The sequence below is a fragment of the Anolis carolinensis genome, chromosome 1 (assembly GCF_035594765.1).
Source record: "Anolis carolinensis isolate JA03-04 chromosome 1, rAnoCar3.1.pri, whole genome shotgun sequence".
Lineage (NCBI taxonomy): Eukaryota > Metazoa > Chordata > Lepidosauria > Squamata > Dactyloidae > Anolis > Anolis carolinensis.
The window spans coordinates 13,128,968-13,144,755 of record NC_085841.1 but is presented as its reverse complement, the minus strand read 5'-3'; the positions used below and the strand labels follow the sequence as shown (position 1 = coordinate 13,144,755).

The window sequence follows — 15,788 nt, the reverse complement described above, 5'->3', positions numbered from 1 at the left end:
TAACTCGTCCTCAAACGCCAACTAATCTTATAGCACTACAACTCCCAGAAGTCCCAGCTAGTTTACCAGCTGTTAGGATTTCTGGGAGTTGAAGGCCAAAACATCTGGGGACCCACAGGTTGAGAACCACTGGGTTATGGGGAGTATTTATTTACCCACAGGCCTCTTCTCCTTTCAAAGGACTCTCCCTTCCAATTCCAAACAACCAACTGTCGCTTGTATCCAAGGCACGTCAATCACCACGGAAGGGGGAAGAACAAATAGAGATGTCGCGGTGCATTGTGGGAAATGTTGTTCTTTTTCTCTACCCCTTCCTCGTTTTCGCCTCATTCTCTTGACTTCCCCGCCTACGACTCCCGGGAGCCTTTTCGCCATTCTTTCCGCTCTGACGTTTGGTGAGAACTACTACTCCCATCATGCTTTGCTAATGCTTACAGCGTGTGGGCATGCTGGGAGTCGTAGTCTATTCTCTACATCACTGTTAATACACTCCGCCTCTTCCTGGCCGGGCTTGGAAACCCCGTGCGCGACCAGAGAGTCCTCCTTTCCGGCGGCCGCCATTTGGGGAGCGGGAGCGTGGTGAGTGAGGGCCTTGTCTTCCCCGCTTGGCCTGCGTTTGAGGCGTTATTTTTTCCTCATGGCTCTTGTTTTCTTGCTTTCTTCCAGGTGCCGCCATCATGCAGATCTTCGTGAAGACCCTGACGGGGAAAACCATCACCCTAGAGGTGAGGGATGAAGGGCTTTCATGGAGCCTCCGAGGCCTGTGAGGCCTACTCCTATAGCCAAGGACGCCAATGGGGTGCCTTAAAGCAGGTGTGGGCCAGCTTGGGACCTCCATGTGTTTTGGACTCATAAGGGGACCCACAGGTTAAGAACCACTGACTTAGGTAATAGATAAACAGTAGAGTCTCACTTATCCAAGCTAAACGGGCCGGCAGAAGCTTGGATAAGTGAATATTTTGAATAATGAGGGATTAAGGAAAAGCCTATTAAACATCAAATTAGTTTATGATTTTACAAATTAAGCACCAAAACATGTTATACAACAAATTTGACAGAAAAAGTAGTTCAATACGCAGTAATGTTATGTTGTAATTACTGTATTTATTTATTTATTTGCTACATTTATATGCTGCCCTTCTCACCCCGAAGGGGACTCAGAGCGGCTTGCAAATTAAATTTACATACAATATTATATTATTAGCATAGTACAATACTGGTAATAAATTACTATATTGTACTGTGTCAATATATTGTAATATTTTTAGTAATAATACATGTAAAATATAATATATAATTAATATTATTATATTGTATTATTACCGTGTTTCCCTGAAAATAAGACAGTGTCTTATATTAATTTTTACTCCCAAAGAAGCGCTAGGTCTTATTTTAAGGGGATGTCTTATTTTTCCATGAAGAAGAATTCACATTTGTCGAACAAAAAAATGAACATTATATACTGTACAGTAGTTGTCATCAGAAACCAGCATAACCAGACAACTTGTGAATCCTATCAAGAATTTCTTATTACTACCATTATTTCCATGTATATGGTACATACATTTATCGATCCTGCATGCTCTGGTGTTTTGTTCGATGGGCATGCTTCCAAACAAAAACTTTGCTAGGTCTTACTTTCGGGGGAGGTCTTATATTTAGCAATTCAGCAAAACCTCTACTAGGTCTTATTTTCTGGGGATGTCTTATTTTAGGGGAAACAGTGTAGTATTATCGTATTACAATATAATATTATGAATATTATATGTATATTCAATATTTACGAATTTAGCACCAAAATATCATGATATATTGAAAACATTGACTACAAAAATGGCTTGGATAATCCAGAAGCTTGGATAAGCGAGGCTTGGATCAGTGAGACTCTACTGTATATACACACACTCACATACATGCATACATATATAAAGACTTACATTGTTTATGCAGTTTAGGTATTGTATGTATATCTATTAAATATACAGTATTATATATATTACATATAATACAATTATATATATTACAGTATTATGTGTATATAATATGATGTTATATATTTATTTTTTATTTATTTACTGTATTTATATTCTGCCTTTCTCACCCCGAAGGGGACTCAGGGCGGATCACATTACACATATAAGGCAAACATTCAATGCCTTAACATAGAACAAAGACAAGACAAACGCAGGGCTCCGAGCTGGCCTCGGACTCATGACCTCTTGGTCAGAGTGATTTGTTGCAGCTGGTTGCTCAACAGCCTGTGCCACAGCCTGGCACGTTATATATTATATCTATATAATACAATATATAATTTCTTATATATTGTATATGCATATAATGTTAATACTATTTGTAATACAGTATAATACTAATACAATATAATAATATTAATGATATATTACATGTAATATTATTAATAATATTACAATATATAGCTATAGTAAAAGGTAAAGGTTTACCCCTGACGTTAAGTCCAGTCGTGGCCGACTCTGGGGATTGGTGCTCATCTCATTTCTAGGCCGAAGAGCCGGCGTTGTCCATAGACACCTCCAAGGTCATGTGGCCGGCATGACTGCATTAATATCCATCTGTTGGGAGTGCTTTGATTGTGGATTCTTGTATGACAGAATGGGGTGGGAGTGGCTAGCTCTTGTTATTTCTTCCAGCTCTGTGATCCTATGCTTCTTATCCTGAGGCCCCTCCCACACAGCTGAATAAAATCCCACATTTTCTGCTTTGAATTAGGGTATATGGTAGTGTGGACTTAGATAACCCAGTTTAAAGCAGATGTTGTGGGATTTTTTGCCTTGATATTCTGGGATATAGGTCTGTGTGGAAGGGTCCTTAGACAGCAGAGATGTTGGGATTTAATGATGGTAGGAATAACCAGGATTCAAACTGAACCTTGTAGAGTTAGGATAAGTAAGAAAAAAAAGTTTTTTTTCTCTTTTAAGTGGTGGTTTTATGTTTTTCCACATACATGCTTATTGTTTTTGTAGGCTGTGGATAGCCTAATTGTATTCGCTACTAATTTGATTCTACTAAGTGTTTTGGTCATTCTTCTTTGATTACAGGTTGAACCATCCGATACTATAGAAAATGTCAAAGCCAAGATCCAGGATAAGGAAGGTAGGTGTCGTTTTGGACCTCCAGGGTTTGTAATTTTCCCCACTACACAGTAAAGCCACATTACTAAACAGAAGTTTGCATTGCACCATAAACCCACTTCTGAATGTAGGTTTTGTACTTGTAGTCTGATAGAAAATATTAGAGTAAAATTGTGTATATCATGGTATCCATATTGCTTGTACATTTTTCTTTCTTGTCCAATACATTTCACTGGTATGGAGGTCAAGGGAGGAAAGCTCTCCATGACAGTTCGGAACGACTTAATAAATACAATGTCACAATTGGGAAGGGATCCTTTAAAATGTACAAAATTAATGTATAACATTAATGAACATGTAGAATAGAATGTGCATGGTATATTTGTGCAGGTTGAGTATCCCTTATCAGAATTGTTTGGGACCAGAAGTGTTTTGGAACAATGTATTTGCATATACTTAATCTTGGAAATGGGACTCAAATTTAAATGCCAAATGTATGTATGTTTCTTACACACTTTATACCATGTTGCCTGAAGGTAATTGTATACAGTATTTTGTGCATGAACAATTTTGGATTTTGAAGTAATTTGCAGTTTGGAATTCCAGATAATTATATCTCATAGTAGTATGATGCTAAATAGCTGATAAGTAACAAAAGGAAGTAAATAGTCAAAAAATATTGCAAAGCAAGAATTGAAAAGGTATTGATTTAGTGGCAGAATATTTTTTAGTTTGATGAGGAACAAAGCAAGAAGCAGGGTTGTGACTGGAGAATAAGACTTCTGAATATTGAATGCAGTAAATTGTCTATCCCATTCAACTGTGTCTAGAGCAGTGGTTCTCAACCTGGGGTCCCCAGATGTTTTTGGCCCTCAGCTCCCAGAAATCCTAACAGCTGGTAATCTGGCTGGGATTTCTGGGAGTAGTAGGCCAAAAACACCCAGGGGAGGCAAAGGTTGAGAACCACTGCTCTAGAACAAATTGGTGTTGCTTGATACACAATTTAACAAAGAGTCAGTAATCCTCTTCATGAAATTATGCTGCACTGGCCTCTCACATAAATGGCTGGCTAAGACTGCATAGAGGGAATGTTAAGTATCCAGATAATTAGAAACAAAATATTTAATTTTCAGAGAAACTATAAACGGCCTCCAGATACTCAGGAATTGTAATGATCATGTCCTTTTTTTAAAACAAGACATCTTGCAATATGATGATATAAAATACTATGTGATGTATTTTAATGACTACACTGTCTGGTTAGAAAGTAGGAGTTTTTAGTCATGTTAATGTATTTAATGTTTCTAGTTGTATAAATTATTCTTTTAATATGTACACTAATTCATGATTTTATGGTATAGGTAGAATAGAAATATTTTTCTAATAGTATTGACAATTATCTATGTTGTTTTTTCCTGCTAGGAATTCCTCCTGACCAACAGCGTTTGATATTTGCTGGCAAACAGTTGGAAGATGGACGCACTCTGTCTGATTATAACATTCAGAAGGTATTCTTCTAATAAATACATGGTGTGATGACCATGGTCCTTTAAATCAGGTGGGGGTTGATCATGGGTTTCTCCTGGATGCAAACGGAATGAAAAGATGCTCTTTCTTTCTTGCACCCAGCCTTCATTTTGTCAAAAGGTACAAATAAATAAGAGCAAACTGGAGTTGTCATAGACAGAACGCTCCAAGTAGAATACAACACAGTTTATTGAGGTTACAGAACTAAAAATTGCCCGTAGGAAACAAAGGACTAGGCAAACACTTGTCTTCAGTGTGAAACGTAACAAAAATAACTTCGTTTGATTCTAGATAGTTCAAAAGAATAAACCGGATTAAACAGAAGTTTAATCCGGATTAAAACAAAGGTGCTTACTTCAGCCTGGCAATTAAACAAACAAAAACTGGTAAACAAAAGGTCAAAATGAACACAAAACCCAGCAGCAGATTCCCCTCTGCTACTCAAGAGCTACAGAAGTAACTCGGGCTGTTGCTCCTCCGTGCAACGGGCGAAAACCAGGTCCAGGCACTTCAATCAGGGTAACGATGGTCAGCGGGGTCCCAATCCGGTCCGAGGTCGAAAGCCAAATGCAGACGTCTAGGTTCCACAAGTTCCACCGATAGCCACAGAAGGGTTAGTCCAGAGTCGTAGTCAGTCAATCAGTCCAGCGTCAATCCAGAGTTGGCAATAATGTCCGTCAAAAAGACGACGGAGGTCCAAGCTATTAAGATTAAACACAAGTTGCACAGGAAAAGCCCACACAGTTCCTCCCGCCGTCTATGCCCAGTGTCCTTGGTAACTTACGTATACAGCAAACGAATCACACCCGTCTTCAGGAAGTTCCCCAACAAGAGCCCAAGCGTTCGTCCAGATTACCTTGCCCAACGCAATTAGCCATTGATTCTAAACCCCATTTTATGCCAGTTCATAACTCCTCATCGCTGTCAGCTGCTATCCTAATTCCAGGTGCCTCCTCATCATCATCCTCATCAGAACTAACACACCTTTGACTACGCCCCACAGCATCCCCAGCTGTGGATCCCGTTCCATCCCTCCAGCCCGTCCACGGGTCCGATCCTGCAACCCGCCAGTCGCCTCCCATGCTATCATTACCAGGAACACCCAAATCCTCCCTCACATGAGTCCATTCCATGTCATCCTCCTCTGAGCTAACCATCTCTTCCTCCATTCCCTCGGTAAAACCCTCGAAGGAGTCTTCGTCAGTTGGTTCTGCAAATAAGTCCCGGAGCCGCTTCCTTTCACGCTCCTCAAAAGAGTCTGACTCTCGAGGAGTCTTACGACCTCGTCTCCTAGTATCGGAGCCAGAAGGCTCAACCATAACAGGAGTTGTGCGGCAAAAACATGGCAAATGCTGAAACTCTTGCTGGCCCAGGTATCAGAAGATATTAATTATTTATATCCCACCTTTCTCTCAATATGGAATGCGAAATGGGCTTACAATACAATTTGTAATATATAAGCTGAAACACTATTAACATAATTCAAATAAGGCAATAAATGCAATTATTATTATTAACTTACTTCCTTTCATCCATTTTGCATCCAGTAAAACAAGCCAACCCCGCCAGTCTGAAAACTGAACTCTCATATTTACAGCATCCACATTTACTGTAGTGCTTGTGTTTAATTTTTTTTTTTTACTCTTCCTTGGAGAGCACAATTTTCCTCCCATTGTGAGTGAGTTGGGGTGAATGACATGCCCAAGACCATTCACTGAACTGGATGGATAATATTGTGGGTTTTCTGAATCGGGCCCAGCACTCGCCTCTTCTCACAAATCATACTTCCTGTAAACAGGAGTCTACCCTCCACCTTGTGCTGAGACTTCGTGGTGGAGCAAAGAAGAGGAAGAAGAAGTCCTACACCACCCCTAAGAAGAACAAGCACAAGAGGAAGAAGGTGACGCTAGCTGTCCTTAAATACTACAAGGTAGGAGCAACTTTGGTGCAAGAAGGTTTTGAAATTGCTTTAGAAAAGCGATCTCCTATGTTTAGAAAGTAACTCAGTACTGTTATGTGTTAGGATTAGGTATGGCCAAACTTCGGCCTCCAGGTGTTTTGGATTTCAACTCCCACAATTCCTAACAGCCTGGAGGGTTGAGGTTTGCCCATACCTGTGTTAGGTGATGCAGACAAGCAACTCTATATGAACATCTCTAAAAAATGAGTTTGTCTTAGAATCGCAAGTGTATCTTACATATTTTTGTTGATGGTTGTACTGAGATTAAGGTTCATCTTACAATGGATGGTATCTTACAACTAAAGAAATAGGGTATAAACATTCCCTTTCAAGTAACCTTAGAAATCTGAAGCCATTACTTCAGTTACAATTTTATCCATCCTACATTATCCATCCTACATTTGCTATTTAGTTAAGTCTCTATAATTAGGTCGTCGTCGTCGACATTAGGTAATATCCATAATTATGTATTTATTACATCACTTCTACCCCCGCCCTTCTCACCCATCAGGGGACTCAGGGCGGCTTACAATATAAACATACACATCAAAAAACAGTTTTCATCAAATTTAAAAATCCCATCAAGATTAAAAATTACAATAAAATTAAGAATATACATTAAATTAAACATAATTATACTTTTAAATATACATTTAAGGCGCTAATTAATTAATTGGAAAATGGCTGTGGTGTCCAGGAGTAGCACTGGAGCTTTTCCTTCTTTTGAAATTACCTTGACTTATCTATGGGTCATATTGAATATGAGCCACTTTAAATGTGCTGGTTTGAAGCTCTGGATTGGAGTTAGCAGTTATACAGTGTGCTTCCAAAGAGTGCAAATTCTCAGTAGCTCTGGATTCTTTTGTAATTTTTTTTCTGCACTTAAGTGGAAAGCAAAGATTTGTTTGAGGCAAATTTATGGATGCAACTGATTCATAGTTCTAGCGAGGATTTGGTCATGTAAATTGTTGCGGGTTTGGGTAACTAACGTATTGTTCCTGGCAGTAAATGCTTCGAACATCACTGAGGTTCAAATCTTTTTCAGCTGCGAAGTGTGTCGGCCTCGGTAGAAGGCTGGGCTGGTTTTAAAACTTATGGCCTGTAGGCATGATGGCTTCATGCATGAAGGTTTTCCTGGTTGAGGTGTCCATCATCATTTGTGTGCCTTTTACTTTCACAGGTGGATGAAAATGGGAAAATCAGCCGCCTGCGGCGAGAGTGCCCTTCAGAGGAATGTGGGGCAGGAGTGTTCATGGCCAGCCACTTTGACAGGCATTACTGTGGCAAGTGCTGCCTGACATACTGCTTCAACAAACCAGAGGACAAATAAAATGTGTCTTTTGTTATAATAAACACATTTAAACTGCACAATTTACGTTTCACTGTCTATGTTGGTGAAGTCATGACCCCAAAATTTAAATTACCTTTCAGAGAGAGAGCCAAATATACCACATATTGATAAGTGGAAGAATCTGTGGAATAAACTACAAATTACGGACAGTCTTTGCTCGCCTCTTACATTTTGTAGAATGTTCATTAACCACAACTTACAAATTTGCTCTGTCCATACAACAGTAGACTGTCTTTAATATTTATTATAGTGTTCACATGGTTGCTTTAAACAGATGATAGAGGGCAGAAATAAAAACTCCTTAAAAGTTCCAAACTGAAAAGCTATGTTTTGTTGTGATGGTCCTTCTGCTTGTACTTTCTTCATAAACGAATCTGTTGTATTGGCCGTAGTAAAAACAAATAGCCATGAAGGGGGCCGATGAGCCTTTGTGTTCCCACCATTGGAAATCCCCTTTCAACAAACCATAGACTAATAATTTTGGATGTATTTACATTAGAATTAATGCAGTTTGACATCGCTTCAACTGCCATGACTCAGTTCTATGGAATTATGGGATAAAGTTTCAGCCACCTTTGCCAAAGCATGCTGGTGCCCCACGATTCCACAGCATTGGGCCATGGCAGTTAAAGTGCTATAAAACACCACTAATTGTGTATTTGTTGAAAACAAGCAGGAGTCATTTAGAAATGCAGTTATTTGCAGCAAATTTGAAATGCTCTTCTGGGGTGGGGCAGACAACACATTCAATTTACCAAGGAAGATAATGGTCCAGTCTGGTAAAAGATTATGAGCTTTCTGCTTTAGTGGTACAGATGCCAACTCCACTTGCAGTAGTGACAAGAGGATTACATTCCTTACATTTTGAATCTAAATTTTAAAAGCCATGCCCCATCTAATACAGCATGAGGAATGGAAAAAAGTGGCCCATAAAAAATATTTTTGTGCCCTCAGCCCTTTCTGGAAAAGATAATAGCGATACAGCTGGAAGAAGTGCAGCATCTCGGACTGATAGGAGTATAAATTATGCTTACATAGAAATTGAGAAATTTTTGCAACTTAACATCCTACAGATCGGGGCATGGGCAAACCTGGGCCCTCCAAATGTTTTGGGCTTTAGCTCCCACAGTTCCTAACAGCCTGTTAGGAATTTTAGGAGCTGAAGTCCAAAACACCTGGAAGGCCAATGTTTGCCTGTGCCTGCTATAGATTGAACTAACAAAAAATGTTTCCCGGAAGTGTTACTATTTCAACATTGAAAACTGAACCATCTTCATCTTGGCATTATTCCAAAAAACCCAAAAACCTGATTTTGCTATTCCATATAAGACAATTTTATATAGTGGGACTTGAGCATCCACGAATCTTGGTATTCATGGGGGTCCTGGAACCAAACCCCAGCAGATACCAAGGATCCACTGTATCCACATCCCATAACGTTATATAAATTATTTCACTGGCATTTGAAGGCTTGTATTTATGACTAGTTTGGTGGAAGCAAGTGTAGTATTTGCATGTTGGGCTATGGCTCAAAAGACCAAGGTTTGAATCCTACTCAGCCATGGAAATCCTTGGAGAAGTCAGTCTTTCGGCCTCAAAGGATGACAAAGGCAAACCCCCTTTAAATAAATCTTCCCAAGAAAACCCAATGATAGGGTCTGCATAACTTGGAAATGACTTGAAGAGACAACAATTTGGTAGTAAAGTAAAAAAATGGACATATTTTGATTTAGGAATGGCTGTTAGTCTGTTATTTCATTTTTCTTTGTAGACACAGCTTTAGAAAAGTGAGAAAGTCCCCAAGAGGTACCAAAACTCATAATAAATTAAGGGAAGGAAAACTTCAGTCATATTATGAACTGAGCACAGTTTATATTGATAACTATGCACCATTTTTATACAAACATCAAGATTAATTCACAGACTCATTGAAGCGCTGCTTGGCATCTTAATATGTACAAATCATCAGGCTGAAAGTATTAATTACAGTACATTAATTGGCCCGGGGCCTCCAGTGGCACAATGAGTAAAACCTTTGTGCCAGCAGGACTGCTGACCGACAGGTCGGCGGTTCGAATCTGGAGACAGCGAGTAAGCTCCCTCTGTCAGCTCCAGCTCCCCATGCGAGGACATGAGAAAAGCCGCCCACAGGATGGTAAAACAGCAAACATCTGGGCGTCCCCTGGGCAACATCCTTGCAGACGGCCAATTCTCTCACACCAGAACCGACTTGCAGTTTCTCAAGTAGCTCCCGACACGAAAAAGAAATTAATTAGCTCCAACCCCAAGAACCTGTGGAGCCAAATATACAACCTATGATGGGGATTATATCTGTAGTCTTCTAAATCTGTGGAGGAGATTTTGTGAATTTCTCAAATGAGTTTAAAACAGAAATCAGGACTTTGGGGCAGTCTTGACCGCCCAATTTCAGTTTAATTTGTTTACAAGACCGATAAGATCACCAAAATGAGTCTCTTAAGCCTTCCTGATTGTAAGCACAATTTAGTTTTTAACTATTTTGTACTTCTAACATAGAATCTGTGACAGCACAAAGCAGCTATCCAACTCATCCATCATTTCATCTCTGAGGACAAACCTTACATCTTCTATGGCACTTTTAACCATGGAGTATGCTTGAGATAAAGCATAAAGCTGACTTAAAATGCAAGATTCTTTAGAGCAGTTTGGCACGTTGACCATAATCCACGTGGCTTGGTCCATCATTTCAAAACTTTTCTATGATTTAAAATCCTGGGTCCCAAGAAATCTTCTGCTCGATTTCCTTCTCCCCAAAACAAACGATTTCATCTCCAACCTCAAACGCGATGTTCTTTTCAAAATTCAGTCCACAATCCATGCCAGTCTTGACCACAGAGATGTCGTCCTTGTGGTGTTTTAGTGACGACAAGGGTCCTAGGTAAGATGCACATAAATAAATAAATAAGCAAGAATTGAAGAGTGGAGAATTAATTCCAATTACAGGATGGGATGAAATTATAACTTTGTATTTCAGACATGGACAAAGTTTGGCACTCCAGGTGTTTTGGACTTCAACTCAATCGACTGTTAGGAATTGTGGGAGTTAAAGTCCAAAACACCTAGAGGGCCAAACTATGCCCATGCCTGATGTACAAGAAATCAGATAGAAATTATCTAAAGTCAATTTACCGATAAAGCTGTTGGTGTATTTTGGTGTTTGGTGAAATACTGAATCAAGTGTTTTGCTGTTGGAGCTTTGCAACTATGTATTCCAGCAGCACACGGGTTAATGGCAGGCCAGTTTGAGTGATAGCCTGCCTAGCCAATAGGTCAAGCCTTCCAGTCTCTGAGAGCGGACAGGACGTTTGTCATTTCTGCTCTGGAATGTGGGAGTTGCCAACAGAAGAGTTTCGCTGACGATCTGCTAAGAGTAAGGTCATGCTTTGCCTTGCTTAGGAAAGCATGAGCCCCATGAGCGATGGACTTTTGTAACTGTAAATATTTTGTATATAATAAAGTCTAAGAACTGCTGCGTTCAGCTGAATTACGACTGTGGTGTTGTTTGTCTGTGCTGCTAAGCTGGATGCTTGAGAAGTCTGACGAAGGATGGATTGGTGAGAGGCCTGGCTCACCAATAAATCAGGGTGGTTCGGAGCTGATTTAACCCCCTGTCAATCTAACCCGAAAAATCTGAATAACCATTATGTCTTTTACTCACCTGTCCAAATCATTTCACCGTTCCGAACTAATTTAAACTTCATCTTTCTATCTAACAGCCCCTTCTGTACTCTGCAGCCAGCTACAGGGATTTTATTCTTTCCTACGGTGACATCGAAGGTTGCGAGCACAATGGCTTCTCCTAGGAAATATGGGAAAGAATCATGGGAATCAATTATTTCAAAAATATCTTGCCATTTTGCTCCTGTAAAAAGAGACACCTAACTGCATTCTATATGCACACACACACTCAAAGCCTTACAAAGAAAAATCTAGGTGAGATCGTATTTGAAAGAGTAGTCTGGGAGGAATTTGATGGACAGCCTATGCTTAGCAGTCTTCCAGCAAATAGCAGGATATTCAAAATCCTTCATAGCTATATAGCATCTCAGCCAGGCTTTTCAGATATCTCCCCAGAAAAGGTAGATTTGGGCAGCGTTTTAGAACAAACCTATAATTGTACAGGATCTCCAAAAGGTTTCTGCACTTGTATATTTTTGTTAGTGAGGGTGTAAGTAATTGGTTGTGTCTGAGAGAATCATTTGATTGGTCTGTCTGACAAACTGGTTGACTTTACAGTTGAGTATAAGAGTTTTCACTTTGTGGAGAAGATGGTTCTGAAACGTATAAATTGCACCAAATAGGAAAGGTGTTTCGTTATACGTTTTTTTGTGGGCAAAAAGTGTGCTGGGAACACAAATCCATCTCCACATGTAAGCTCAATACGGGGATAAAGTTCTCTTTTGTAAAGTCGTCTATGAATGGGTTGAAATGTTCAAAAATGGCTATGCGCTCAACCAAAAACATTTTTTGGCAATGGCATTAAAAAGTTGGTACGACACAGGGAAAAACGCATCGCAAAGGAAGATGACTTTGTAGAAAAGTGATGCAATTTGTTTCTGAAAGTCTTAATAAACACAGTTAGGAAAAGTACAGAAATCTTTTGAAGAATCCTCACAAAATGTGCATTCTCATAATAATAAATAATAATAAATCTTTATTTATATCCCGCTTTTCTCCCTGAACGGGACCCAAAGCGGCTTACAACATTATATAAAAGACAGAAAAAAACAATATAAATATGTAAAACAATAACCTATAAAAACAAATTTATATATTTAAAACATTTATCTAATGCAATTATTGAAGGCAACTCAAGAAGAGAGATGGTAAACATTGGCACGACTCAATAAAAGTTACATTACAGCTCTAAGTGTATTCATCAAAATCTTTTGCAAACAGGAACTGCGTTCTCCCTTTTTTGTTCTTATTGTGCAGCCTTTCAAACATTACAGAATTTATTTTTGCTATTACGAATCGTGGAGAAGGGCTTGGGGTGGCAGAGCATAAAATCCCACATTAACAGTTCCCATACTACTTCAAATATTATGCAGACATCCCTCTGCAAATTTGACTTTGAAGTTTACCTTGGCATCTATAAAGCCGAGCTCAATCTCCTACAAAATAAATCTGCATATTTCTACATCCAAATACGATAGTCTGGGGTGTTAATTTTATGTCAACAGGCCCTAAGGAATTACTTGCTGCATTGCACTCTGTGGTTTACATTCTTTGAATGTACAATGCCAGATGGACCACACCAAGGATCCATGTACTAACTGCCTTGCAATGCAGCCTCATTTCCCCCAAATTGGCCAGAGAGCTGCCTCTGGAAAGCCCACCATCAGGAATGACGTTCAGAGGTATGTCTTCCTTTCCCCTCCCATCAGCACCTGAAATTCAATGGTATACCTAATACATGCTCCTCCACAGCATGGGGTAAAGTGCGGCTGAGTTCTTCCTGCAAGTCTTCAACGAGACGGTAGATGATGTTGTGCATTTTTATCTGTATTCCTTTCTTAGCAGCCAGCTTCTGAACAGATTTACTGGCGTTCACATTGAACCCATATATAATGCCTAGAAAACCAACAAAATTTAAATCATTTTCTTTTTAAATGGGACTAAGGAATGCCTCAAGAAAAGATGGCCAACATTTCTGCATCAAGAAAAACATTTGCATGTTTTCGAACTGCTAGGTTGGCAGGAGCTGGGGCTAGCAGTGGGAGCTCACCCTGCTCCCTGGATTTGAACCTGGCCGATCCTTTGGTCTGGATGTTCAGCTACTTGCAGTACCTATTGATCTACTCACATTTCCATGTTTTCAAACTGCTAGGTTGGCAGGAGCTGGGGCTAACAGTGGGAGCTCATCCCACTCCCCAGATTTGCACTGCCAACCTTTCGGACAACAAATTCAGCAGATCAGCGGTTTAACCCGCTGCGCCACCCGGGGGCTCCAATAAATATATACAATAATACAATTATTATACTGTAGTTACAGTAGAAATATGCAAGAATAATACAATAATAGTATGCTGTAATACTGACTTATGGCTAAAGTACGAGGTTTTTTTTTGGACGAATGGATCTGACTATGTTTTAAATTTTTTATATTGTATTTAAGAGTTTTAACTGATTTTATATACTGTGTAATTTTGATTTTGTGTAGACATCGAATTACTGCCATTGTTGTAAGCTGCCCTGAGTCCCCTCGGGTGAGAAGGGCGGGATATAAATGTTGGAAATAAGCCTAATACATTAAGCACAGTTATTTATTGTTTATTTATTTACAGTATTTATATTCCACCCTTCTCACCCCAAAGAGGACTCAGGACAGATCACAGAACACATATACGGCAAACACTCAATGCAGATTATAACAATGACAAGACAGACAACAGATAGAGGTATATATAGGCTTTCCCATCTTTTGGCATCTTTAAAGGCTGTGCTCGGTTTCGGCCACTGAGAGGTGCTGTCGCTCCATCTCCCTGCTGAAGAGCTTTCTTTGTTCATAAACTTCCTTTTTCTGATCGAAACGGGGAGCCTAAATACCTCCCCGCTTTAATGCGATTCCAATTTATCTACTCACATTTTTTGAATTACTAGGTAGGCAGGAGCTGGGCTAAAGGTCAGGAGCTCACCCTGACCCGGGCTTTGAACTGATAAGATTTATTGCAGCTTGGTGATTAACCTGCTGTGCTAAAGCCTGGCAGATGTTTACTCCTTGTTCATATCGTTGTAGAATCATAGAGTTGGAAGGGCCATCCAGTCCAACCTCCTTCCACACAGGAACACACAATCAAAGCACTCCTGACAGATGGCCATCCAGCTTCTACTTAAAAACCTCCACCAGACTCCCAAGCAGCATATTCCACCATTGAACAGCTCTTACCATCAGAAGCTTTTCCTAATGTTTAGGTGGAATCTTTTTCCTGCAATTTTAACCCATTGCTCCATTGTCCTAATCTTTAGAGAATCAGGAAACAAGCCTCTCCTCAATGTGATGTCTTTTCAGATATTGAAACATGTCCCCTCTTAACCTTCTCTTCTTCTGATTTATTCTTCCATTGCAAATCTCGGAGAGAGGAACTTTACCCAGAAGAAATCCTACCAAACACTACTTTGAGTTGTGATATCACACCACTCATTGTAATTTGCATGCTACACAAAGCCAAGGTTAAGCAGTGCATTCATGGATCACGCTAAATCATCCCAGAGAAGCTCCAGAACTCCTCACCCTCCTTCTTCCTTTATAAATATGCAAACCTGGCATTTTCTTGAGTTCACTGACACTTGCTTAGGGAGCATGAATAAGTCATGTTTCCTGCTACACACAAAGCAGCCCATACTCTCAAACCCATTTTCACAGCAATTAGAGCTGGAGATTTTTTTATATATATAAAAGGAGGAAGATGATGGATGACCTTTCCAAGATACTAACATTTCTGCCCTGGATTCTCACCATCGGCAGTCAGACACAACTCTGCAGAAGTCCATTTTCTAAAAATCACGTTCAACATAACCCAATTCTTTCTTGCCACTCCTTCAACCTGATTTGTGATGACAGTGACATGTTGTTGTTGGCCTTCAAGTCCTTGCCGACTAAGGTAGACTCTCAGGTGAACCTATCACAGGGTTATCTAGGCACAATTTAATCTGAGAGGGTTTTCCTTTGTCTTCCTCTGAGGCTGAGAGAGTGTGACCTGCCCACTGAGGTTCCATGTTCTCCAGAGTCGAAATTCAACATTCAAACCATTACAGGCCATCCCTGTACAAGAAAATGTGCAGTATCTCAATCCTACATCCC

General features: G+C 39.8%; 2 protein-coding genes across 2 annotated transcripts in view; one reads left to right on the top strand and one right to left on the bottom strand.

Moving 5' to 3' along the window:
* The first annotated feature begins 437 nt into the window (after positions 1-437).
* rps27a (ribosomal protein S27a) lies at positions 438-7,965 on the top strand. The gene is made up of 6 exons (XM_003216129.3): positions 438-579; positions 667-725; positions 3,075-3,129; positions 4,530-4,615; positions 6,433-6,564; positions 7,775-7,965. Exons 2-6 carry the CDS (start codon positions 678-680, stop codon positions 7,922-7,924), a joined length of 471 nt encoding a protein of 156 aa, XP_003216177.1. The 5' UTR covers positions 438-579; positions 667-677; the 3' UTR covers positions 7,925-7,965.
* Positions 7,966-9,792: 1,827 nt separating this feature from the next.
* mtif2 (mitochondrial translational initiation factor 2) overlaps positions 9,793-15,788 on the bottom strand; it is a 28,553-nt gene continuing 22,557 nt past the window's right edge. The window contains exons 12-14 of the mRNA XM_008102716.3: positions 13,394-13,558; positions 11,643-11,783; positions 9,793-10,858 (exon numbers count right to left, since the gene is read on the bottom strand). Of these exons, the coding sequence (XP_008100923.2) occupies positions 10,689-10,858; positions 11,643-11,783; positions 13,394-13,558 (476 nt within the window). The 3' untranslated portion in view covers positions 9,793-10,688. The remainder of the gene's footprint in view (positions 10,859-11,642; positions 11,784-13,393; positions 13,559-15,788) is intronic.